The 26,877-nt window shown below is 40.4% G+C and overlaps 1 protein-coding gene and 1 pseudogene across 8 annotated transcripts in view; both read left to right on the forward strand.

Moving 5' to 3' along the window:
• MYO3A (myosin IIIA) overlaps positions 1 to 26,409 on the forward strand; it is a 241,940-nt gene extending 215,531 nt beyond the window's left edge. For 4 of the 8 annotated variants that reach the window (XM_042945148.1, XM_042945153.1, XM_042945149.1 and 1 more), the window contains 4 exons: positions 13,134 to 13,240; positions 21,275 to 21,315; positions 22,671 to 22,814; positions 25,852 to 26,409. In XM_042945148.1, the coding sequence (XP_042801082.1) occupies positions 13,134 to 13,240; positions 21,275 to 21,315; positions 22,671 to 22,814; positions 25,852 to 25,969 (410 nt within the window). In that variant the 3' untranslated portion in view covers positions 25,970 to 26,409. Of the gene's footprint in view, positions 1 to 13,133; positions 13,241 to 20,435; positions 20,471 to 21,274; positions 21,316 to 22,670; positions 22,815 to 25,851 lie in introns of those variants that run through there. The other 4 variants (XM_042945151.1, XM_042945155.1, XM_042945150.1 and 1 more) reach the window with 3 other exon arrangements.
• On the forward strand, positions 16,470 to 17,258 carry LOC122223923 (annotated as a pseudogene).
• Positions 26,410 to 26,877: the final 468 nt, after the last annotated feature.

Genomic DNA, 26,877 nt, shown 5'->3' on the forward strand with positions numbered 1-26,877 from the left:
TTAAGGAAGGAAGGGAGCGCGTGGCAGCGGGTGGGGGGGGGGGGGAGAGGAAAAGAGGGAATTTAGCCTTGAGTCAATCTCAGAGATTTAGAGGTAACACTCCTAAATGCAGTACTAACTAACTTAGTGCAGAGGTAACACTCCTAAGTGCAGTACTAACTAACTGAGTACAATATTACATTAAAAGACTTTCCAAATAGAATATATTAATGTAACACAGTATCAAAAGGTCAAAAGAAAAGAGTCATCTAGATAAATGCTGAAACACTTCAAAAAAATAACACCTGGTCCTGATGAAAAGCAGAGCTCTTACTAAATTAAAAATAGAAGGAAATTCTTTAATAATATAAAGATATATTTCCTAAGCCAATTGTCAACATCATTGTTAGCTGTAAAACACTGGAAGCAGTTCCATTAGAAAGTGAGATTAAGTATTCTAGCGACACTTTTTTACATTATTTGGCAATTTCTACATGATGCAACAAGGCCGCAAACAGAAGTTTCTACAAAAGCATAACTATTGAAAACAAAAAGATAAGGTGTAAAGGCATTAGTAGACAACATGAATTTTGATCTTAAAAATGCAAAGAATGAACCAAAATGATTGGTACTAACAATAGAATTCAGCAAGGATATATAGATATGTGGGCATTCTTTCCCATAAAAGTGTATAATGGAAAAAAGAGCTCTCTGGAAATAATGTAAACATGACTTCTAAAATTAATTTCAAGGTTTAAAAAGAAAACCTCATGCAATCTGTATGAGATTTTCTTTAGAACTTAAGAAAATGTCCCTAAAAATCATTGGTAAATTTCAGGAAAAAAGAATAATTAGAAATGAGGACTTTCTCTATTAGATAGAAAAATGAATACTATAGAGCTACAATAATTAAAATCATATGCTTCTGTTATAAAAATCAACTACATATTAATAAGACAGACAGGATACCCCTACAATTGACCCTGGTATCTATAAAAACCTGCCACAAAAACCAAAACAATAAGAAATAGATGAATAATGCTTAATTGTTTTCTAATTTGGAGAGAAGAAATAAGATAATCTTACATTATGCTGAACACCCAAATATTTCCCACATATATTAATGATTTCATTGTAATAAATAAACCAAAAGCAACCAGATGATGGTTTCACAATCTCTTCTTAGGAAGGGATAAAACATAAGAAGTAATAAAAGGAATTACAGAGAAAAGATGTGATAGCTTTGGACTGCGTAAACATTTAAACCTTCCAGAGATTAGAAAGCATTAGAAGTTAACTAAATACAAACTGGATAAAAACCTTAGAACAAATGGAAAAGGGTTAGCATGTGTAATGCACAAAAGGCTCTTACAAATAATTAGGAAAAACGTTAACACCCCGCAATGGAAAATTGGGCACAAGACATTGATTTATTTATAGAAGAACAAATGCAAATGCCACCTAAACCTATAGATGACTACCCTAGAAATAAAAATACAAATTACAACAAAATTACTATTTTTTACTCCTCAAAATGTCAAGGATGAAAAAACATTTAACAGTGATGAGAATGTGCCAATGTAACTATTCTCAAACACTAATGGTAAGACCGCAGAGTCCAGGTTTCATGTAAAGTGATTTGGCAACATAAAAAAATAGAAATAGTTTGTATCATTGACCCAGTAAACCCACTTATTAGGATTTACAGCCTAAGGAAATAATCAGAACTGAAAAAGAAAAATTTATGTACATGGCAAAAAATAAAATGAGGCCATAAGAAAATTATTAATAAGTAATGACACATTCACAGATGGAATATTAACAGTCCCAAAAATTCATTTCTCAAAGAACAACCTTGGAAAACTGCTAGCTAATCCAACTACGGGATGAAATATTACAGAACTGGAATTTGAACACTGTAAATAATCAGCTTAATCTTCCACCGTGTGAGGTGGTTCATTGACAAGAGCACCTACGTGAAAAGCTCTAGAAAAGCTGAGTGGACTGGCTGAGTAAGCAACTGCCGGTAGAGTGGGCCCTCTCCATCCTTCATTGACTTGGACCTTCAGAGTCCACTTCTGTATAAAATTAGGAATCTGAATAATGTGACCGCAGCCTGGTTCAGAGCTTCCACAGCCACGTGCAGTAAGACGAGAGCGTCATCTCCAGGTATGTCATCTTTGTTCCCAGGCTGTCTTGAGTCACTGAAAGCTTGCTTGACATTTCCTCCAGCCATGCTCCTTGCTTCCTTGACATGCTCCAATAAGGAACAATGACATTAAAAATAGTGTATTTCACCTCACCTTCATAGGAACCACCTAATGTGTGTTATAAAGGAGGAGCAGAAGGCAACTAAAGATTGCCTGTTTAAAATCAGATAATGTCCTTCTATTCTGTTTTCAAAAGGCCAATCTGAGAAAGTGACTACGAACAATGAATAATTTTCTCAAATGTGGCTCTCTTGCGGAAAATTAACATAGGTTTCACCTCAGGCTATATACTTAAGTGTTTTTCAGATGGATTAAGATCAATATGATCTTGAAAAATAACCAAGATGTCATTAGGGGGCCTCCAATGCCCTTCTCCAGGCAAGGAAGTGTATATTTTGGTGTCTGACCATCTCCATAGTCCTGTGGCCAAACACAGGACACATGCTGCCAGTTCAGCATGACAGGTCACCATCCCTAACAAAGAAGGCACTCTCAAGACTCCCTCAGCACCACTGTGTGTACTCTCATTTGCCTCTGTCAGGGCACTCTGGTTTGATGATGGTGCATGAGTATGCAAGATGGCTGGGAGTAAGAACATAACCAACCCGATAACTAGAACAAACTGGTCTTTGAAGACTAGTCCAAGACCTCAGCCCAACAAACATGCCAGCACTACACAGCAGATATGTAGTGATTGTGTCCAGGAGACAAATGGTAATCTAGAGGGCATGTACCTCGGCCCACCTACAAACAGAGCTACTTAATTCTCCTCTGTTTCTCCTGTAGCATAACTAAAAGAGACACGAGGGACAGGCTGGGGGCAGCACCTTACCTATACCTAGAAGTATAATTTAAAAAGTAAAGGCTCAACTGATGAATGAATGAAGAAATTGTGGTTTATATACACAATGGAGTACTACGTGGCAATGAGAAAGAATGAAATATGGCCCTTTGTAGCAACGTGGATGGAACTGGAGAGTGTGATGCTAAGTGAAATAAGCCATACAGAGAAAGACAGATACCGTATGGTTTCACTCTTACGTGGATCCTGAGAAACTGGACAGAAAACCATGGGGGAGGGGAAGGAAAAAAAAAAAAAGAGAGGTTAGAGTGGGAGACAGCCAAAGCATAAGAGACTCTTAAAAACTGAGAACAAACTGAGGGTTGATGGGGGGATGGGAGGGAGGGAAGGGTAGGTGATGGGCATTGAAGAGGGCATCTTTTGGGATGAGCACTGGGTGCTGTATGGAAACCAATTTGACAATAAATTTCATATATTAAAAAAAATAAAAAATAAAAAGTAAAGGCTCAGTTTTAAAGGTTCTAGATATTTGTGCAATATGCCCAAATCAGAGAGTGGCAAAAAGCTTAAAAGCCCATGACCTACAGAACAAGTACAGGTGTAAGTTGCCTCTAGGGCATCAGTGTTTGGTTGGTAGAGAAGAAGGAGCCAAAGGAATGGCTTGAGCAGTCCCATATGGGGACAGGGGCCCATAGCTGCCTATCGAGAAGGTCAGAGGAAGCCTGTGAGTCAGATCCAGTGAATGGTAAGGCATCCCCAAAGTGTTAAGGACAACTCAGAGTAGGAGAAGCGCCTATCTTACAACCCTTCACCTCAGGTAGACTCCAGAGAACACAGATAGACCATAGAGTAAAGCAAGTAGCCAAATGCAGGGTAACCATGAGACATGAAAGTGGCTCCAGGAGCTCAGAGCACGAGCAGCGCAAAGCAGAGAGGAGCAGTATGGAACTGACTGGCACACAAGTTCAAAACCTGTATCCAGTCTCTTCCAGACTGGCTAGACTGGCCAAAGGTCAAATGAGAGGAAAGGCAGAAACAGAAGCTTCTGGAAGGCAAGTTGCAACCCTGACTGTGTGAATCCTGCCCTTAATATTCAGCAATGAATATTCCTCCCTTTTAAGATTTCCTGTAGGTCAACTATATAAATATAAATATAAATATAAATATAAATATAAATATAAATATAAGTATAAATATATATTGCTTAAAGTTCACAGACTGTCAGCAGTATGTGGAAATTTACAAAAAAAAAAAAAAAAAACTAAAAACTTGACTTCTTAAAGCAGAAACTACAATACCATATAAGGGCATTTCTGTTCTGCTAATATCTGATTTAGACATGACACTTACACAAATTATACTCGGAATGCATACTTAAGTAAAATAGTTAATTATAATTAAAATAAGAATAATACTGAGATAGTTTTCTAAAGCAAATATTACCAATGAGTTTTATGCTTTCTTCCAAATGAAAAATGTTGAGCTGTTTGTCCTTTCCTTATTCAAAGAAATGTGCATTCCCCGTGAACTAAAACACCTAAATTATTAACAGAACTATAATACAAATAAATATTTTACCTTCTGGCTATTTAATATAGCAATAACCTTTACAAGCTAATATTTATCATGCACATCACACAAAAGAGTCACAAACCTAATTTTGCTACTGCCAACATTGATATGCTGCTGTTAATTGGGGATTACAAATGTTTATGTCACTTTTGTAATTAAGGGGTTAGAATCACGTTAGCAGACAGTGTTTGTACTCCCCCTAAAAGAACAAAAATTTAGAGGGCAAAATCAGCTTGCCTTTCTGGAATATTTGTATGCTGATAAGCTCATGGGAAGTTTGCTCTTCAAAAATACAAAACATTCTGGAGAAATCTAATTTGAATTCAGTCAGACCCTGTTGAACACACTCATCAATAATTTTCACTTACTGGCTGCCCACTTTGCATGGCAATATCTTAAGTGAGACACCTTGTTAAGAACATTCAGCCCTCTCCTTCAGATTATCCTGGTGAAGGAAAAAAAGTCAATGAACTAACATTAGAGCAGATACTGCAAGGTATAAGAATTAAACAAAAATTCTGAAAATTCTCATTTTGACATTTTTTATCTCGATAATATACACACATCTATGTGCATAGTTATAATTTTACATAAATGAAGTGTAAAAAAACTAAAAGGTTTTTTTTTTCTGTTTCCTTCCCCCTTTTCTCTCTCCCTAGCCCACATTACTTCCCCCTCAAGGGAACCTTTATTATAAAGCATGTATTCTTTCATAGCTTTTGCAGATCTGTATACATGTATTTACACACACATACACATGCATTGTTTTTATATAAATAGGATCATAATAGAAATACTTATACATCTTGCTTTTCTCCAATTCCTTAGCAGGAATCCCTGCACATCAGCCGAAAGAGCTGTAAGTCATTACTGGCAATATAATATTGCATGTGTTGGATAACATGCTTTATATAAGCTTTGCTCTATTGTTAGATATTCACTTTGTTTCGCTTTTTGCCACTGTGAGAAATGTTACATCTCTGAAAATGTCCTTGTATGCCCGGATTTTAGTTTTGTGGGTAAGTTCCCAGGTAGGATTCTTGAGTTGAAAGGTATGTTTGGTTCTGATAAACTGCTTTCCCAAAAGGCCCTAACAGTTGACATTTCTTCCAACACTTTGTGAGAACATACTTTTTCTGGCATCTGGTTCAGTACTGTTCTCATTCTTTTTAATCTTTGCTAATGTACCTGAAGTAAAATGATATGTTGTCATTATTTTCATTTCTATTTCCTTGTCTACTAGTACTTACTGTCTTTTTGGATTTGTTCATCCTGTATTTCCTATTTAACTCTTTTGCCCTTTTTTCTGTTGGTCTGTATTTTTGTAGTCATTTTGTAGCACTTTCATGTATTAGAAATACCATCCCTTGATTTCTCATCTGTGTTGTAAATATAGTTTTCCAAATCTATCATGTGTCTTCTGACTTTGTTGCCATATTAACGCTTTTATCTATTTTTCATAGCCAAATATGTCTACTTTTTAATGACTTCTGAATTTTAGTTATGACATTTGTACCCCTGGATTGTTCCTGAAGCCCTCTGGGTTCTCTTTCCAGAGTTTTCTTCACTCCCCTATTTGCACTTGTCTTTAAAGCATCAGGAATTATTTTTCTGAACAGTGTCAATGGTGATCCAGTTAACAAAATTCAATTTCCACTGTGTCTCTAATAAGGTAGAATGGAATCCATCTAACCTCTTAGCATCTCCAAATACCTACCACTTGCAGAACAACCATGGAAGTCAGGAAGACATCAAAACCTAAGTCATGATCTCCACCACCCAAAAACCTATGGCCCCACTATAAAAAAAAAAAGAAAAAAAAAACACAGGTAAAAATAGTGATATTTTATGTTTTGCTTAGGGCTGCATAACAGCATTCCACAGACTGGGTGGCTTAAACAACAAATTAGTTTCCTCATAGTTCTGGAGACAAGAAATCCAAGATCAATGTGTTGACAAGGTTGGTTTCTTCTGAGGCCACTGTCATTGGTTTCTGGATGGCTGTCTTCTCCATATCTTACATGGTCTTCCTTCTGTTGTGAGTCTGTGTCCTAATCTCCTCTTGCAAGGACACGGTCATATTGGATTAGGGCCCACCCTTGTCACATCCCTTCAAAGACCTTTTCTCTAAATACAGCCATACTCTGAAGTACTGGGGGTTACGTCTTCAACATATGAATTTTGAGGGGGCATCTCAAATGATCTATACAGCCTGTAAGTACTATTGGTATTCCCTGAGAGGGGGAATCACTGGACGGTAAGTGAGAGCTTCTTGGAAGAGCTAGCACTGGAGACGGGCACTGGAAGCATGCTTCAGATTTCAGTGAGGCTGTGGAAGGCTTTTCTATGAGAAGATTAAAATAAGCAGAGTGATAGCTATGAACATGGTGTGTCAGGTTCCAGTGAGGTAAGTCGACCAGAGGAGATAGTTCGTGCTGGGGAGAAGCGGGTGATAAAATCGGAACTGCTGAGATTGTAAGTAATCTGGATTTAGGAGAAGTTTAGCCTTAATCAAAGAAGCCAAAAAAGCATCATAAATTTCTGGGAAATGAAACTTCATAATTAACATGATATTTAAGGAAGAGAAGTCTGGTCTTCATTTGTGAGATGAAGCCTGGAGAACAGATTAAGACTCTGCCACAATTATTAAATGAGAAGCTTAAAAAATGTATCAAAAAAATGACAGAAGTTGATTGATGATTGTCTGTTTATAGGAAAGGAACAAGAGGGATAAGGCAAAGGTGGTATCAGTATTTGCTGGGGTTGGGGGGAGAGCTGCAGAAACAATGGTGCCAGGCCATTAAGCTTGTGGTATACAGATTCCTAGATGGAGAAGAAAAGTGACCACTGGTTCATTTGAGCCTGAGAGTTTGAGATGGAAGTACTGAATAGGAGATGAGAAATTGGGGCAGGAGCTCTGACAGGGTGAGAACACCCAACATGAGCTGGGTATCAGACAGTCATCAGTATTGAGTACCCTGTGGGAAATTCAAGAAACAAAGAGGGGAGTGATTCAGTCTAGGAGGCAAAGCGATTATTTACTCATCCAGCAAAATTTTCTTAAGGACCTACCTGTCGAGCACTTCCTCATGTGCCAGGAATACAGTGGTAAATAAGAGAAGGGGTGTCCTCTTCAGAAACCTCATCCTCAGCCATGAAGGCCAGGGATGGTCAATAATGTTAAATAATGAAGAAGTCAGCCATAGAGGGACAGATAAAGGGCCTTTGTATTTGTCAATAGAGTGGTCACCCTTGACTTTCTAGAAGGCAGTTTCAATAGTTTTGGTAGTAGAAATCAGATTGAATGGGGAACATTTGGTGAGACAACGGAGCTAAGAGCAAGACTCTGCTTATTCCCAGAATCTGTTTTGTTTTCCACTCCCCTGGCACTTATTCAGATTCTTTGCCACCTTCAGTTTGATTAATTTCTGTTACAATAGTAATCCTCTGATATTTCAATTTGGACTCTAAGTAACATTAAAGTCAAGTTAAAATGTAGTCACAGATCAGTTTCATGCTTCTAAAAACATAGTAACTCCATACTATATTTTTATGTTTTTTGCCGTTCAGACTCAAATGAATAATATAAGTGGATATCACCAATACATTTTAAAATGGTAAGACTTTGCAAGAGCCATGGAAGCTTTTTAATAATCAGCACTGAGAAAGATGATTAGCAAAGAGAACGAAAAAAATAAAAAGACCATCACTTGAAGTGGTGGCAAGAATCCAGCTTTTACTGTCTTTCCTTGTGCCTGGGACAGTCTAGGACAGGATCAGACAGGGCTCAGATATTTGGATTCCCTCCACCTCCTCTGTCTATTCCTGTGAAGAAGAAGGGAAAAAGAGAACAGAAGGTGATGCAGAAATAATGTGCAGAGTTTGGTTGGAGAATGGTTTCACTCTTCTTGTCTATTACTAATCTCTATTAGCATGGTCTCATTAACAAAGATTTCGTGTTGTTTTGTCTTATTTGAAAGAGAACAGGAACGTCTGGTTGTCATATGTAACATTTCATGCTTCTCTGATTGCTCCATGCATTACACCTCTCTGAAATAGTCACAGCTAGCTGATCTGTGTCATCCAGCAATTTCCCATAGATCTTGAAATGAATGAGCTGGATTATGTGAGAATATGAATGCTGTAGGTTCACCTAGTACATTGGGCATGAGACTAGGAAGGTAGACATCTGTGTGAGTCTCTATCCCGGTTAAAACTGATCAGCACTACCAGTCACGGCTGTTAACACATAATGTAGATATTCATTGATTTGATTCTGTTTGACTTGACTTGGTTAGCATAGTTTGGAGAAATTCAGTTTCTCTGTGTTTCTACATCTAGATTAGGAATCATTCCTGCCCCTGTATTATACGAAATAATGATCTATAACTGCCTTTAAGTCCAGCTAAGAAATGTATGCTCAGGTGTATGTTGAATATAAGTCATTCTCCAAAAAGCACCCATACTCTACTCCCACCCTGATTCTGACATATCCATTGAACGGACATTTCTGCACAAGTGCAATCAGGGGATGCAGTGGTCAAAACAGACAGAAATACTTCAGGAGAGGCTCATTAGCTCTATAAATGTGAAGCCAAGTATACAGATCGTCAGAAGCTCTGATGATGTTGCTATGGCTTTGAGAATTTGGCTATACTGACAGAGTAGAAAAAGACAACAAACTTTATTCTTTCTTGGTAAAGGTTTTTAAAGTTAGGTCTGAAGATTCGAATAGTTTGAGGTTCTACATTTATAAGGCAGTCAAGCCTGAAAATGAGCTGTGTTCTTGTTTGGGCGTAACATAGGAGATGGTCCTTGAAGTGGAGAATGTGCAGTGCTTAGACGGATGAGTCACTGTGTAAGGCTGGTGGTTGGGGGAATTACAGCAAGATTCTATTGGTATAATGCCCTTTTTTAAAGTTTTTATTTAAATTCCTGTTAGTTACCATACAGCGTACTATTAATTTCAGGTGTACAATATAGTGATTCAACACTTCCATACAGCACCTGGTGCTCATCACAAGTGCACTTCTTAATCCCCATCACCTATTTCACCCCTCCCACCCTCCCCTCTGGTAACCATCAGTTTGTTCTGTATAGTTAAGAATCCATTTCTTGGTTTGCCTTTCTCTCTCTCTCTCTTTTTTCCTTTTATCATTTGTTTTGTTTCTTAAACTCCAATGTAAGTGAAATAATATGGTATTTGTCTTTCTCTGAACGACTTATTTTGCTTAGCATAATACTCTCTAGTTCCACTCATATTATTGCAAATGGCAAGATTTCATTCCTTTTCATGGCTGAGTAGTAGTCAATTAAATCTATATCTATCTAAGATGCTGGAGAGGATGTGGAGAAACAGGAACCCTCTTGCACTGTTGGTGGGAATGCAAATTGGTGCAGCCGCTCTGGAAAGCAGTGTGGAGGTTCCTCAGAAAATTAAAAATAGACCTACCCTATGACCCAGCAATAGCACTGCTAGGAATTTATCCAAGGGATACAGGAGTACTGATGCATAGGGGCACCTGTACCCCAATGTTTATAGCGGCACTCTCAACAATAGCCAAATTATGGAAAGAGCCTAAATGTCCATCAACTGATGAATGGATAAAGAAATTGTGGTTTATATACACAATGGAATACTACGTGGCAATGAGAAAAAATGAAATATGGCCTTTTGTAGCAACATGGATGGAACTGGAGAGTGTGATGCTAAGTGAAATAAGCCATACAGAGAAAGACAGATACCATATGGTTTCACTCTTATGTGGATCCTGAGAAACATAACAGAAACCCATGGGGGAGGGGAAGGAAAAAAAAAAAAAAAAGAGGTTAGAGTGGGAGAGAGCCAAAGCATAAGAGACTTAAAAACTGAGAACAAACTGAGGGTTGATGGGGGGTGGGAGGGAGGGCAGGGTGGGAGGGAGGGCAGGGTGGGTGATGGGTATTGAGGAGGGCACCTTTTGGGATGAGCACTGGGTGTTGTATGGAAACCAATTTGACAGTAAATTTCATATATTAAAAAAATAAAATAAAATAAAAAATAAACATAAAAAAAAATCTATATCTATCTATATATAGATATAGATATAGAAAGATATCTTTATCCATTTATCTATCAATGTACACTTGGTTGTTTCCATAATTTGGTTATTGTAAATAATGCTGCTATAAGCATCAGGGGGTGCATGTGTCCCTTTGAATTTGTGTTTTTGCATTCTTTCAGTAAATACCCAGTAGTGCAATTGCTGGATGGTAGGGTAGTTCTATTTGTAACTTCCTGAGGGAACGCTATACTGTTTTCCAGAGCAGCTGCACCAGTTTGCATTGTCACCAACAGGGCAAGAAAGTTCTCCTTTCTCTTTTCTCCTTTCTCCACATGCTCATTAACACCTGCTGTTTCTTGTGTTGTTGATTTTAGCCATTCTGATAGGTATGAGGTGATATCTCATTGTAGTTTTGATTTGCATTTCCCTGATGGTAAGTGATGTTGAGCATCTTTTCGTGTGTCTGTTGGCCGTCTGTATGTCTTCTTAGGGAAAATGTCTATTCATGTCTTCTGCCCATTTTTAATTGGATTATTCATTTGTGGGGTGTTGAGTTTTAGATATATTTTGGATACTAACTCTTTGTCAGATATGTCACTTGCAAATATCTTCTCCCATCTTTTTCCCATTGAGTACTCTTTCCTGCTTTGTCAAAAATTAATTCACCCTATAATTCTGGGTTCCATTGATCTATGTGTCTGTTTTTGTGCCAGTACCATACTGTTTTGATTACTACAGCTTTGTAAGATAACTTGAAGTCTATAATTGTGATGCCTCTGACTTTGCTTTTCTTTTTCAAGGTTGCTTTGACTATTCAGGGTCTTTTGTAGTTCCATACAAGTTTTAGGATTCTTTGTTCTAGGTTTGTGAAAAATTCTATTGGTATTTTGATAGAGATTGAATTAAATGTGTAGATTGCTTTCGATAGTAGACATTTTAACAATATTTGTTCTTCTAATCCATGAGCATGGAATATCTTTCCATTTTCTGTGTGTTCTCCTCAGTTTCTTTCATCACTGTTTTATAATTTTCAGAGTACAAGTCTTTTACCTCTTTGTTTAGGTTTATCCCTAAGTATCTTATTAGTTTTAGTGCAATGGTAAATGGGATTGATTTCTATTAATTTATCTTTCTGCTGCTTCATCATTGGTGTATAGAAATGCAACAGATTTCTGTACACTGATTTGTATCCTGAAACTTTACTGAATTCGTTTATCAGTTCTAGCATTTTTTTGGTGAGTCTTTCAGGTTTTGTACAGTGAGTATCCTGTCATCTGGAAGTAGTGAAAGTTTTACTTCTCTTTTGCCAGTTTGGATGCCTTTTATTTCTTTTTGTTGTCTGGTTGCTGTGGCTAGGACTTGCAGTACTATGTTGAACAGCAGTGGTGAGAATGGACATCCTTGTCTTGTTCCTGATCTTAGAGGAAAAGCTCACTTTTTCCCCATTGAGGATGATATTAGCTTAATAATTAGCAATTAATTAGGATTGGATTTTTTATATGTGACCATTGTTACATTAAGATATGCTCCCTCTAAACCTACTTAGTTGAGAGTTTTTATCATGAATTGATGCTGTACTTGGTCAAATGCTCTTTCTGCATCTATTGAAATGATTATATGGTACTTATCCTTGCTTTTATTGATGTGACGTATCACAGCGATTGATTTGTGAATATTGAACCACCCTTACAGCCCAGGAATAAATCGCAGTTGATCGTAGTGAATTATTTTTTTTAATGTATTGTTGGATTCAGTCTGATAGTATTTTGTTGAGGATTTTTACATCTGTGTTCATCAGAGATAATGGACCTGTAGTTCTTTTCATTTGTGATGTCTTTATCTAGTTTGGGTATCAGGGTAATGCTGGCCTCATAGAATGAATTTGGAGGTTTTCCTTCCTTTTCTATTTTTTGGAATAGTTTAAGAAAAATAGGTATTAACTCTTCTTTAAATAATTGGCATAATACTCCTTTTTTTAATTTTTTTTAACATTTATTTATTTTTGAGACAGAGACAGAGCATGAACAGGGGAGGGGCAGAGAGAGAGGGAGACACAGAATCTGAAACGGGCTCCAGGCTCTGAGCTGTCAGCACAGAGCCCGACACGGGGCTCGAACTCACGGACCATGAGATCATGACCTAAGCCGAAGTCAGACGCTTAACCAACTGAGCCACCCAGGCGCCCCGGCATAATACTCCTTTTTAAAGATTTTTCTGGCAGCTCTGACTCCTCTCCCCTTCATCCTCTGAACTGCTGCACACTATTCCATACTACCAAGGCATGCATTTCTTTTCTTCCCCTTTTTTCCTTTCCCTTACCTCTCAAAGCCCCAGACCACCAGACAATCAGAAGGAACACAGGGTAAGAAATATGATAAGGGTTGGTTGGGGGCACAAAGGTATTTCCTCTTTCTCCCAGCTTGAGCCCCAGTTGTGTGTAAGTAATTTCTTATTTACCCCAAAGGAAAACTTGCTTGATAATAGTCTTTGTAATTGAATACTTGTTTATGATCACCTTTCTTGTAGGTATCTCTAAAGAAGAAGAGCCAAAAATATTGAGGCCCCCAAGACGGCCCCGGAAACCCAAAACATTAAATAACCCTGAGGACTCCACATACTATTATCTACTACATGTAAGTGGCTCACTCTTACCATCAGATGGGAGCCATTGCAGCCACTAAAGCCCCTCTTGCACATGGTCCAGGCCTCTCCTACAGTCCTGTAAACCCCCTGTCCTCCAGTAGTCTTCTCTGCTGGCCTGTTAATTGAGCTGAGATGTAAATACCAACCCAGAAAGAGAAGTGCATCAGAACAGGAGCTCTGCAGAGAGGGACTTTGGGTCAAAAGGCAAGTTTTAGGGAAAGAAGAAGAAAGGAAAAGAGGAAGAAGGAGACATTTACTTGAGCACCTTTTAAATTCTAGCACTAGAGAGAGGGGTGTTCATATACACTGTGACATCTAATCCTATGAATAGCCCTTAAGGTGGTGTCCCCATCTCACTGGCGGGACTACCCAGGTAGGCACTCCATAGCTATTGGGGTCTTTAGCTACACCGAGGTCTTCTGACTGCACAACTCCTGCTCACTCCCTGTAACATGAGGCCTCACCGGTCCCACCCCTGCCAGTCTGCCCTTCCTCTCCTGTTCCTGCTCTCTGCAAATGCCACCATCATCCATTGGTGACCCAGACCAAGAACATGGGAGTCATCCTGGATCTTTCACTCTCTCTCATTCCTGACATCCAATCTGTTGCTCTACAGTATGGCTTCTACCGACCAAGGCTCACTCCTATTCATGCCCTGCCTCTGACCTCACAGGCAGCACTCTGTGTTAGACCATCATTATCCCCCACCTAGAATATTTCAGGCTTCCAAGCTCAGCTTCTTCAGCCCCTATCAGAATGTTTCTCTAAACCGTCTTGTGATTGCGCTCCTCCCTTGATGATCCCTCTAATAGCTTGGCAGTTCCTTCAGTGCAAAGTCCAGATGCTGTAGAGGACCTCCTCCTTGGACCCAGGACTACTCTTCAGCCCCCTCTCCAGGCTCCCCATGTCCACTAGCCACAGGTAACTGCTAAAACCCTGCCAGCGAGTGCCTTTCTCTCATGCCCCTCAGTCCTTTGCACCTGCTGGTCCTTCCTTCTGCAATACTTATTCACTCTTCCACTCCCACTGCCGCAGAGAGAGAGCACTGGTTCTCCGTGCCCCCACTGCACCCAGAGAATGTTTCCCACCAATTGGAATTAAGTTTCCCAGCTCCTGGGCAGAAGATGGAGCTCCCACTTGCTTTCTAAGTCAAACAGTCTCCTACTCTTCTCTTCTCTCTGGTGGTTTCTCCCCATTGTCTTTGGAAGGCTCCTCTCCACCTTGGTGTTGCCTAGAGTTCAATCTTGGGCTCTCTTCCCCTCTCTTTACCTTTGGACAATCTCATGACCTCAGTTACTACTGATTCCTGAGTATATCTCTGGCTATATCTCTCTCTCTAGCTCCACACTCAAATGTCAAACTGGCTAATGTTTGTTTTACATCCTCTACATGGGTGCACATAGGCATCTGTCCATCTGCACGTGCATGCGTGCATGCACACACAGACACACACAGCTTTATTGAGATATGTCACATGCCATACAATTCACTTATCTAAAATAGACAACTAAATGGTTGTCATTATATTCAGGGTTGTACAACCATTGCCACAATCAATTTTAGAACATCGTCATCACCCCAAAAAGAAACCCCATGCCCATTAGCAGTCATTCCCCACCCACACCCTCCAGCCACAAGTAACCACTAATCTACCTTATGTCTCTGTTAGATTTGCCTATTCTCAACGTTTCATATAAATATAAATGTGCCGCACATGGTCTCTGTGAATGAATGACTGACTTTTTATAAACTAGTAATCGGAATATTATCCTGACTCCTCCCCTTTCTCATCTAGCATATCCAAGAATCTACTCTCATATCTCTTGAATTTCTGTTCTTCTCCACATCCTCAGCCCACAGCCTCCTCAGGCCAGCATTTCTAGTTGATATTTCTGCATCCCTCCTCTTACTGTTCTCTTGTTTTGCTCCCCTTCTCATTCATGCATCTTTCACATGGTAGCTAGAGTTGTGTTCTTGAAATTAACGTCTGGTCATGCCACCCCTCTGATGGAAAACCTTGTAATCACTTCCTAGTGTCCTGTGATAGAGGGGCTGGGCAATATCAGGGCCTTGCTTACCTTTCCTTTACCTTCCTGTACCTCCTGATACTCATTCACCCCTCCTTACTCTCCACTACAGCCATTCCCTCCTGTTAGCCTGTACCTGTTCTTCATGTTGTCCATAGGCATTTGTCCCTGAACATGCTCCGTCCTCAGACTAAAACCCACTTCTTTTTCTATTCTCACTTTCTGGAGACAAAACGTCCCCAGTCCACATGTCTTTTTCTTCAGGAAGCCTTCCTAATACTCCCAAATCCCAAAGGAGCTTTTCCTGTGTCCTTCCTAAGTGGCCCATACTTCCCTGTCACCATGCTGTATCCCACCAAAGAGTGACTGATGTGGTTTCCATGAGGTCAAGGAGTTTGCCCTTACATTTAGCCTGCCACATAGTATGCATGCAATAAGTATTCGTGGCACAAATGAATGCAATGAAATTTGAGTAAGATACAATTAGAAGTAAATTAAGGAAGTGAAAATTCCAGATAGCTGCATTGGGCTGTTACTTGATAAAAATCTTGATTACAGATTTTTTTCTACACTGCCCTCCCCCAGAAGGAAGTAGATAGCCTGACATTTGTTTATGTAGTTAAGTAGAGAGAAGAGCAGAGAACAAGATTAGAAATTACTAGACATTCCCTATTAACCCTGAATATAAGTGGTAAATGATGCTCAGTGACCTTTATTAACTACATCTCAAATGACAATTGACCATGAGGGCTTCAACGACAGACGCCATCCTCGATATGAGAATTTATAAGAGCTCGAGATAAGGTGAAATGTCCATTGCTAACAACCACCCTTTCAGTGAGAATCATGCAACAGATTCTGAGCCTCACAAATGAGTCCCTGCCCTCAAGAAGTTTACTTCACTTTTGTACTATTCTTTTTTTAAATGAATATAAAGGGTTTGATAGATCTCAAATTACTAGTGACTGGAATTCTGTTTATAGCCACGAGTCTTGAAATCTGTGGCTTCAGTGAAAAATAAAACACGGAAAACCAGGAGATTAGTATAAATGACAGCACACCATGCGTTCCTATTTATCTGGCCCTTATCCAAATTTGGGTCATTACACATAGTGGGATCTGTAGCTGTGATAGGGCCCATGCCCTTGAACCATCAAAACACTGTCTATAATTTTAGCTGGGCTATAGTTGCATGGAAACGGGCACCAGTGGGCAGAGTGGGCTATGGCCAGGCAAGAACACAGAAAGGGTGGCGGCGGGCAAGGGGAACATGGATGGGGTGGTGCCCACTCCTCCTGCTGCCGCAGCCTCCTGCCAGTACAGGAGCACTGAATGCAACCAAGAGGTCAAGGAGTAGTGCCGAGACCATAACCACGGAGTGCTGAAGATAGCCATCTGCGAATCCTACCAGACACCTGTAGACAAATACATTGAGTATGATCCTGTTATCATCTTGACTAATGCCATTTTATGCAAAGCCCAGACCTACAGATGAATTCTTTTCAGGACTAAAATAAACACGCCTGGGAAACTCTGCATGTTTTGTTTGCTTTGTGAAGTGTACCTGAGGTGGTGGCCGCTTCAGGATTCAGACCAGAACACTGATCCTGACGACTTCATTGTGGAGCGGGATTTCCATAGAATGTTTGCAATTGTTTCACTAGAACAAATTGCCTTTTTTATTGGCATTTTTACTTTCCTGTGGGTACAGCGACCAACTGATGACAGTGAAAAAACAAATAAACCCAACTTCATTTTCGTGTTGCTGCTGAAAGCACGATTATCATCTAGCAATGGAAAACTCTTGCTGATTGCAGCCGTCATTTGGGAACATGACCACACACTCCTGTGCCTCAGACTCATTAGAATATTTGTCCTAATATTAAATTTTCAGGCAGTTAGACTGACCCTGAATATCAAATGAAAGCTCCCCTTGGCCAACCTGAGCGGCTTACTGGTGGAAAGCACCATGGATGTGTAGGAAGTGATTGTGCCATCTATAAATCTCCAGACTTGCTGAAGACTTGTACTCTTTATTATCTGTCGCATGACCCACTGCATCCAAAATAGAGAAGACCTAAAATCCAAACCAGGCTCCTCATTTCTGTTGAACAAAATGAAGCAAAGATTTGGGTACACTTCCTGAAAAAGAAAGCAATGCTTATGGCATTGAAACCCCCTAAAACTGCTACACCTCACCCAACCCGCCCCCCCGCAACCATGTAAGAAACAGCCAAACCACATACAGATACACAAGGACACAGGGAATGTTGCTGTAGGGAATGAGGTATGCAACAAGTGAAGATTTATATTTATACACAACTTCAGGTAAGCATTTGAATTGAAGAAGGAACATGAATTCATAATGTGCACATGAAAAGATCTATGTTTCAAAAAAAACCCACTTTCTGTAATTTCAAATGGCATTCATGAAACTCTTTCTAAAATTATTTCTATTTCAGAAATCTAGAAATTTAGAAATAGAAATAAATTTCTATTATACTACACATGTTAAACCTTTTCTTGATGACCCAAGGCCAATGTACGGAGCAAAAACGTTTGGATTTATTTAGATTTATGAGGTAGCACCCCATCTCTCTGCATTCTCCTGGCCCTGCTTCATTTTCTGCCTTAAATCAACACCAGCACTCTTCTGACAGTTGATGCTCTTAATCTCTTATATCTAGCAGATGTTGCTATCCTTGTGTCCAAAATCAGGATGAGCTGAGCCTAAGAAGCGTGCCCGGAGGACCTGGGCGAAGCACACACGCCCTGTTGTTTCCGCCCACGGTGCCTGCTCCAGCGCGCAGAGCTGTGCAGCCATCACAAAAAGTGACTCGGGGCCAACAGTTCCCTCACAAAATGAGTAACTAAACACAGTCCCATCAAAGGTCCTTCTGGTTTTACTCTTTTCTCCGGGACCTTTCCGAAACTGATAGGTAGGTAGTAGGGGTAGGTAATTGGGCCGCTCCAGTGTGGGGTTTTTTTTCCTTCTATGTTTTGGCTACTTTCTTCGTCCTTGTGAGTCCCCCTAAGTAAATAAAGTGTTAGTGTTTTTCCAAAGGGAATGCAAGATTGTATCCACCAGAAAGTAGCAGATATGAATTTTATTTTACTCTATTTCTTCCTTTTTTTATTTTTTATTTTTTAATTTTATTTAAGTCCAAGTTAGTTAACATACAGTGTAATAATGATTTCAGGAGTAGAATTCAATGATTCATCACTTACACACAATACCCAGTGCTCATCCCAGCAAGTTCCCTCCTTAATGCCCATCACTCATTTAGCCCAGCCCCTACCCACCTCCCCTCCACCAACCCTCAATTTGTTCTCTATATTTAAAAGTCTCTTATGATTTGCTTCCTTCCCTCTTTTTATCTTATTTTCCTTCATTTCCCCTTTGTCCCTCTGTTTTCTCAAATTCCACATATGAGTGAAATCATATGATATTTATTTTTCTCTGACTTGTTTCGCTTAGCATAATACACTCTAGTTCCATCCATGTTGCAAATGGCAAGATTTCATTCTTTTTGATCACCGAGTGATATACCTATGTGAATTTTAAAGTTCTGTCATAAATGTATTTCTCTGCGTCAGGTGGGGGGGGAGGGGCTGTCGTGTAGCTAACTGAGAAACAGGTTCTTCAGAGTCCAGTGGGCAAAGACCTCTGACTTCCAAAGTCCTCCTCAAGAAATACCCTCCCCAGAATATCTTCTCCTTGTACCATCTTTATCTCCTTCTCTCTCTCTCTCTCTCTCTCTCTCTCTCTCTCTCTTCTTCAGTTCTATAAGAAACTGACAGGATATTTAACTTCTCTATTTTCATTTCAAATTTCAAGTCAGTGATTTATAATTTCAAAGCTACAATTGAGGGGTGCCTGGGTGGTTCAGTCGTTAAGCATCTGACTCTTGGTTTCAGCTCATGGTTTCATGGGCTCGAGCCCTACATCGGGTTCTACACTGACAGTATGGAGCCTGCTTGGGATTCTCTCTCTCTCCCTGTCTCTCGGCCCCTCCCCTGCTCGCGCTGTCTCTGTCTCTCTCGAAATAAGTAAATACAAATAAATTTAAAAAAAACTATAATTGAAAACATTGTTTGTCTTAGCAATAAACGCCACTAATATAAAGTCCCAGGTGGTAAAATTAGTATTCAGTCCTCTCCCTTGAGGGTACAGTTTCGTGCCTCCCTTTTGGCACCAGCTGCCAGGACACTAAGACAAATGTAAGGCCCCATCCTAACACACTCTTGACCTCTTTGTTCCTCATTTACAACTTCTACTTTATCACCTTGGTTGTGTAATTGCTTCCATGATAAACCACCTTAAATAATTTTGGGGAAAATATATTAATGAATTATATTTCATTGGAATATTCTAGCACAGGCAAGAGTGAAATAAAGCAGAAGACCGGACTGTATTTCCTCTTCTAAGAATTCCTGTAACTGGGAACCAAATTATATACACCATTTCCCAGAGGGAAATGCTGGTCCAGAATAAAAAATGGTCCTTACCAGCTTGCGAATTCAAGGGCAGAACATTATTTGATTTGTGGTGGTATAAAGGGAACCTCTGTCACTCAACATATTGCCAATCATTTAAGCATAACTTTGGATTATAGAAAATTGTTACTGAGAACAAGAGACATTTTTTTTCAGATAACAGATCAAGGAGAAAGGACCTCTGTCATATTAAAACAACAACAACCACAACAAATACTACCTGGGTTCCAGGGATCATTGACTAGACTGCTGGGGTCCATTGTATCTATGGTGGTAATGTAATTATTTGTATGCACCTCCCAGCCCAAGGCATTGGATCAGGAATGTAATAGGAAATGGGAAGGAGGGCATGAATGTAATTGATGTCCTGCCCCTTAACATGGTTACTTCTTGAATGGTCCACTCCCAGACTTGATGCATTTAAGCATTCCTTCTACCTCATCCACCCACTGAAATACCAACCAGTAAGAATAAGTGAAACATGAACTGTTTGATTTATCCAACATTTTAGTGTATTACAAATGCTAAATCATGAGAAAAAATGAATGTGCCTAAAAAATACTGGAGAAAACCCTCAATATTTACAAACAATTATCAGCTGCCATTTTTATTATCTTGCCATTTTTATTATGGTGCCAGCCAACTTGATATCTGCATTAAGGTTTCCACACTTACAGTATCTTCAGCTTGTTCAAGGTGAGTGTCCTGTTTGTTCTCTCAGCCTAGAAGACATATATGCTCTTGCAACATGTAATAGGTGAGCTCAAATATCTTGAGGCAGCTGACAGTGAAACGCATTACTAGTGTTACAATATAAAAGATGATATTGCTTTGTATGTAAGATACCATTTTGTTAGTGTTCAGATTGAAGTATTGATTAAAAGGTATCTAATTAAATCTAGACCTACATATTCTAATTTCTGCCTTGATACATAAATTCTCAACCGTGAAAACATTTTGCAAATGAACATATGTATCCTCTAGTCTGGTACTTTCATACCCTAAATGGGCTCTTAGTAAGTTACACTTCCATTCTTATGTGGACTATTGCACCTGCCTTCACTGTCCACCCACCTGCTTTGCCAGCAGACAAAGATGACGTATAAGCAAGATGTCAAAGCCACCTAATCAGCTTGCCTAAATCACAGCGCATTTGTGATGGAGAGATGTGTTTTCCAGGAATTCTGACATAATTTTTCCCATTTATAGGTAGATGGACCTTAGGTAATCTTGTGTATACTGGTCACTGTGTGCTAAGCTCTTTTCGGCATGGAACGCTAAGATTATTTGCAATCTGGTAAAAACATAATCACAAATACATAATTAATAAAATTTGAGTGAATTATATCTCATTAGATTTTTAAAACATTGTGTCCATTTGCTTATTTCCAAATTGGCTTTATAAGAACAAATGTATTTATATATTAATATAGTAATTATATCGGTTACATTACATTAATCATAATATACTGATTTTTAACTTTTTTCTATTCCTTTTAGAAGTCAATCCAAGAAGAAAAACGAAGACCAAGGAAAGATAGGTAATTATTACTTCTAGATTTCAGTGCCATCTTATCAAACCAAAATATAAATCCATGTGTTCAAATTATGACTGAAAATCATCTATTTTTTTAAAAATCACCTATTCATATGTGTAGATTTGGAAAGTAGCATGCTCTCATACATTTATATGATGAATATGTGGTTTATATATAATTTAGAAGATCTCACCTATTGGAAATATGTTGAGCTAGCACAGTATGAGGCATACATTAAGAACTCAAATAGTTTGTGAATGAATTGTACTGTCCCAATTCAGAATTTGCTTTTCTTGGTCCATTTCTTGGTTTTGATCAGGAAATTGGAACACACCCATGTCCGTGAACTTTCTTTCCCCAAACCCCTTTTCTTTCTGTTCTTCAACACATGCTAAATCTCATTCCTTGTAATGTTTATGGATTTGTCAGGAAATAAGGTTTGTGTCACCTGCAGGTGTGACAACTTAGATTCACACTAGTCCCCATTTCCTATAACATTTCAGCCCACCAATACTTTACTAATTTAACATTATAACACTATTTCAATTAACTGACTTCCAGAGTGTGCTAATAACAACTGAGGGTTCTTCTACTAAGATGAGTGGACACTGAACTCCTGACTTATGTATCGGTGGCATTCTGAAAGCTCATTTGTAAATTGGTATCTGTAACTTGAAAAACACTTTTCCCCAGAAACACTGTAACACTTGGTAGTTTTCTAGACCTATATCTGTTTACCTCATATGAAGTCCCATCAGACCACAGGTACTGAGCATCACAGAACTAATGTGAGTAAATCCAGGAATTAAAATGGTCACGGACACACCTCTGTGTGTATGTCATGTGTAGGAATTAAAATTTAGCCCAGAAATTAACCCACTAAAGGCCAATGGTAAGGAAAGGACAGAAGGTTACCTGTGAAGGAAGTAAGGTAAGGTCATGAAACATTGTGTACATCCATGTACTTAACTGATGCCTGAGAAAATTGGAAAATGCTATGTGTTGGTACATAAAGGTAAGGTTTTCTCAGGGTGGCCCAAGGGCCGGTTATGAACTCTCTCCTAGACTGGCCAAACTGGAACTTTGTAATCACTCCTGTCTAGTAACTACTAATTTTGTACCAAGTTGAATGAGATTAAACCAGGAAAATGCACTCTTAAAGGTGAGAGACGAGGGTTTTTTTTTTCTTTTTTAATTTATGGTATATACTGTCTTTGTGCATTTCAAGACTTCTCTTGTTTCTATTGACATGAATTGTTACTCCTAAATTATACTAAATAAAAGAAGAGAACAATATCCTATAAGTTTGAGTAGAAAAGTAGACTGAAGCTATGATGTGTTTATGTGTTCATTTACAGTCAGGGGAAATTATTAGATTTGGAAGATTTCTATTATAAGGAATTTTTGCCTAGTCGTTCTGGACCAAAGGAACATAACCCTAGCTTAAGAGAACGAAGACAAGAGAGAGAACACCAGCATCGATGTTTTAATGCTGATGAAAGGTAATACGCTACCTACTAAGGTACAGCATGTTCCCTATTTTACTCACAGTTCCATTTATAAAGCACTGCCATTCTGTCTTTGGACTATAACAAAATATTCTCACTGAATGCTGCCTCTTAAGATTGATATGTTTAAAAAAAGATTGATATGTTATCTTAAAGTAAACTCGTAAGGATTATGGTCAGGTATTCAGACAACCCAGTTTTATACCTGTTTTCTTGGTGTCACTGTTAGTAGCACTCCCTTTTACTTTATTTTATTTTATTAATTTTTGAGAGGGAGAGAGAGAACATAAGCAGGGGAGGGGCAGAGGGAGAGGGAGAGAGAGAATCTTAAGCAGGCGCCACACCCAACATGGAGCCCAACGTGGGACTCAATCTCATCATGACCTGAAGCAAAATCAAGAGTCAGACGCTCAACCGGCTGAGCCACCCAGGTGCCCCAATGGCAGACCCCTTTTAAAAGTACCTCACTTTGGGAGCCCCTGGGTGGCTCAGTCGGTTGAGCAGCTGGCTATTGATGTCAGCTTAGGTCAATGATCTCACGGTTCATGGGATCAAGCCCCATAATAGGCTCTGTGCTAACAACAGGGAGTCTGCTTGGGATTCTCTCTCTCCCCCTCTCTCTCTCTCTGCCTCTCCTCGTTCTCTCTTACTCTCTCTCTCTCTCTCTCAAAATAAGTAAACATTTAAAAAAGTAAATAAAAAATAAAAGTGCCTCACTTCGGATGATAAATTACATGGCCATACTAATTACAAGCAACAAGCAACAAGTCAAAATCTGTGTTTAAGTTCTAACCAATGGAATTTTAAACACTTACTGGTTTCTCAGTTATGCTGTATATGTTCTCAGAATCCGCAACGTCAGACCAAAAAGTATCCGGAAGAAAGATTCACATACAAGTATATATTTTGGATTTGATTTCTCAGTTTGCCATTAACTTTGCTTGACATTAAGTATCTCAAACCATTTTTGCTCACTTACTACTTTGCAAATGTTTTCCCCCGAAAAAATTCTTTGTGAAGTTTTGAAAGTGAAGGCACATAGTAAAATGCAAACATTGTATGTGAGAGAGAAACCAGAATAAGGACAGGCAACGAAAAGCTGTTTTGCCAAAATCCTGAGCGAACGTCCTGTCAGCCCAGGGCACTCGGACCCCTCACCGTCTCTTTTGCAGTGCGACCTGGTGCTTTAGAGTCAGAGAGTCTTAGATTTGGATCCTGATTCTGCCACTTGGTAGACAAGTGACCTTGCTCGCATTACCAGACCTCTCTAAGCTTGTTTCCACATCTGGGAAAGGATTCACTAAAAACTGCCTCATCACGTTGTCATAGAGGTTAAGTGAAATTATGTATGTGAAGCACTCAACAGGGGAGAGGCTCCGGAGATGGTGGCCTTTTTCATCTTTATTTGCTTTTCCAGAATCTTCTTGATTTCTGACCCTTGTCTCCAAACAAAATGTCTTTCTTCCATCTTGAGATCAAGAACTGTAACATATTGCCAGAACTTAGAGATGCTCTAGTCTAATCACGGGGTCCTACATAGGAGACTACGGAGTGCCCAGCAAGATTAAATGACTTGCCCCAGGTTCCACATTGAGTCAGTGAATTAAAACCCAAGGTTTGTCACTGACTTACCTGCTTCCCATTTTAACAACCCAGCCTGTCTCCTCTCTAGTATATTCTCCCCCTTCCCCCAACCACAGATACACATCTGCTGGAAAAATATCATATCCCTGAGCTTCTGCTGGTGTTCCAGCGGTGCCTGTGAATGTGAAGTTAGAATTCACCAGAATGAGGATTCTACAAGCTAGTGTTGGCTGAATGCTTCCTTCGGGCTGGCCATTGTGCCAGGCACTGACTTCATCCTTATGGCAACCTTGTGAGGCAGTCACTCTCATTGCCCCGTTATATAGATGACAAGGCTAAGTCTCAAAAGTTTAATGACTGCAAAGTCACCTAGATAAAAAGTGAGGGGGCCAGAATTTGAACACAGGCCTTTTTGAGTTGAAAGTCCATGCTTTTCACCACTACCCTGTATTGCCTCCCCGTGCAAAGCCCTGTGCCGGGTGCTCGAGGAAGAGGTGGACACAGTGTGCATGTGATGTAATCTCTATCACCAAAGAGCTTGACTCTAGAGAGAAAGTAAAGATCTAACAAAGATAAACAAGGTAACCTTGTGTATACACACACACACACACACACACACACACACACACACACACACATACACACACACCATCAGTTTTTCCTCATTAGCCTGCCTTGTCTACATAGCACCTGCCACCACCTGGCATATTAAGGTTGTCTATAGCCCTCTCCCACACTAGATTAAACTCCATGAGAATGGGGGCTTTTGTTCACCTTTAGCCTACACTAATGGCTAATACTTAGTAGGTGCCACATAAGTAAATGAATGCACCTATGTGGCTGCATAGGGAGCACCCTTCTTCTCCAGGCAAGTTGTAGAATCTAGAGGTAAAGTGGGTGGGGTTTCCCAACTCTACCTTCGGGAAAGGTGGCCCAACAGCCTCACTGAGAGAGCTGACAGGACCCACAGCTAACTGGTTGATCAGATTTGGAAGGAGTGTTGGAGAGAAACATTTGAGTGGCTTTAAGATGAGAAATGATGGTTGTCTATTTAGGCACTTTGAATTTTCCTGTTTGAATAAAATGGGTTAAAAATTAAGGTACTATAATATTTATTTATTGGTTGTGAGTTACTTCAAACCAAAGGAAACTTGCCTGTCTCAACTGCACCTTCTGACACCTTACTTAGCTGTCATCCAAACACAGTCACCCTCCCCCCACCCCCACCCCCCACCCCCCGCCTGCTTGGGGAAAATTGAAAATCCGCTGAGAAAATTATGCAGCTGCGTTTGGCCTTTCTCCTGATGTTTTGAATGTGCCCTTCTTAAATGCCTGTAGTTGCGGGGGGCGGGGGGGGGGGGGGGGGGAATAGAACCGCCTAACGGGATGGGCGGGGCTGCGCTGCGCTCTGGCGCCGCTGACTTTCGGGCCCTGGGTCTCACTGCAGGTGCTGGGCGGAGGAGAACCAGGGGCTGGAGGAAAATGGGCCCGCAACCAATCCCTACGACTACAGGAGGCTCCTGCGCAAGACCTCCCAGCGGCAGCGCCTCGTGCAGCAGGTGTAGCCCGGCTGGTGGAGGCCACCGCGGTGGGAATGTGCGCGAGACTGCGGGGTTGCAGGAGCCAGAGCCCGGGCGCTGGCACGACCAGGCGCTGATGCCCCGGCCCTGACCATGGCAGGGGCTGCCCGCTGCGCTCGCCTCTCGAGTGTCAGGGCCAGCCTCACCGAAGGAGGAGAAGTGAGAGCCTTGGATGCCGCGTCTCGGCACTCCGGCACCCTGCACTCCCACCAGCCCGCCAGCTGGGGCATCCCTATCCCTGGCCCCCAATGTATCTCTTTGTTCACTCATTTGAGACTCCTGTGGACCCGACTGCGCCTGAGCTCTCGCCGATCCCTCCTCTCTCATTTTGGAAGACTTCAAAGATTTCTTTTTCCTTGGAAACCGCTCTCCCAGGCCTGCGGGACACTGGAGGGGCGAGTAAAACAAAGCCCGGTGGGAGAAGAGGCGAGGGGGGGGGGGGGGGGAAGCTTTGAAGATGAACTCCTTCTTAAACTCGCGCTTTCCCTTCCCTTGGTTATTGAGGTTATTAAATAAAGGAACTGCCTTGGAAAGTCCGTGGCTTTCGGGGCTGGTACGCCATATTCCCCTTTAGGGCTAGACTCCTGCTGTCCAGCTGTGCGGGTGCAGGTGCCCAGGCAAGGAAGTGGCCGTGCCTTCTGTCTCCTCCAGCGAACAGTCATCGCCTCCAGACATCCCAAACAAACATACTAAGTTAAAACCTGAGTCTTGCGGCGCAAACGTGACCTCCAGACAAATCCCCAAACCCCCCACACACACTGCGCGCGCGCACACACACACACACACCTTTGGTCCCACCGCTGAGCTAACTGTTGGGCTTTTTAGGTTCTTCTAGTCTGAAGATTTGGGGCGATCTCGGCGCCAAATTTTGGCGTATGTAAGAGGGATGGGCA

Source organism: Panthera leo, chromosome B4 (assembly GCF_018350215.1).
Source record: "Panthera leo isolate Ple1 chromosome B4, P.leo_Ple1_pat1.1, whole genome shotgun sequence".
NCBI lineage: Eukaryota > Metazoa > Chordata > Mammalia > Carnivora > Felidae > Panthera > Panthera leo.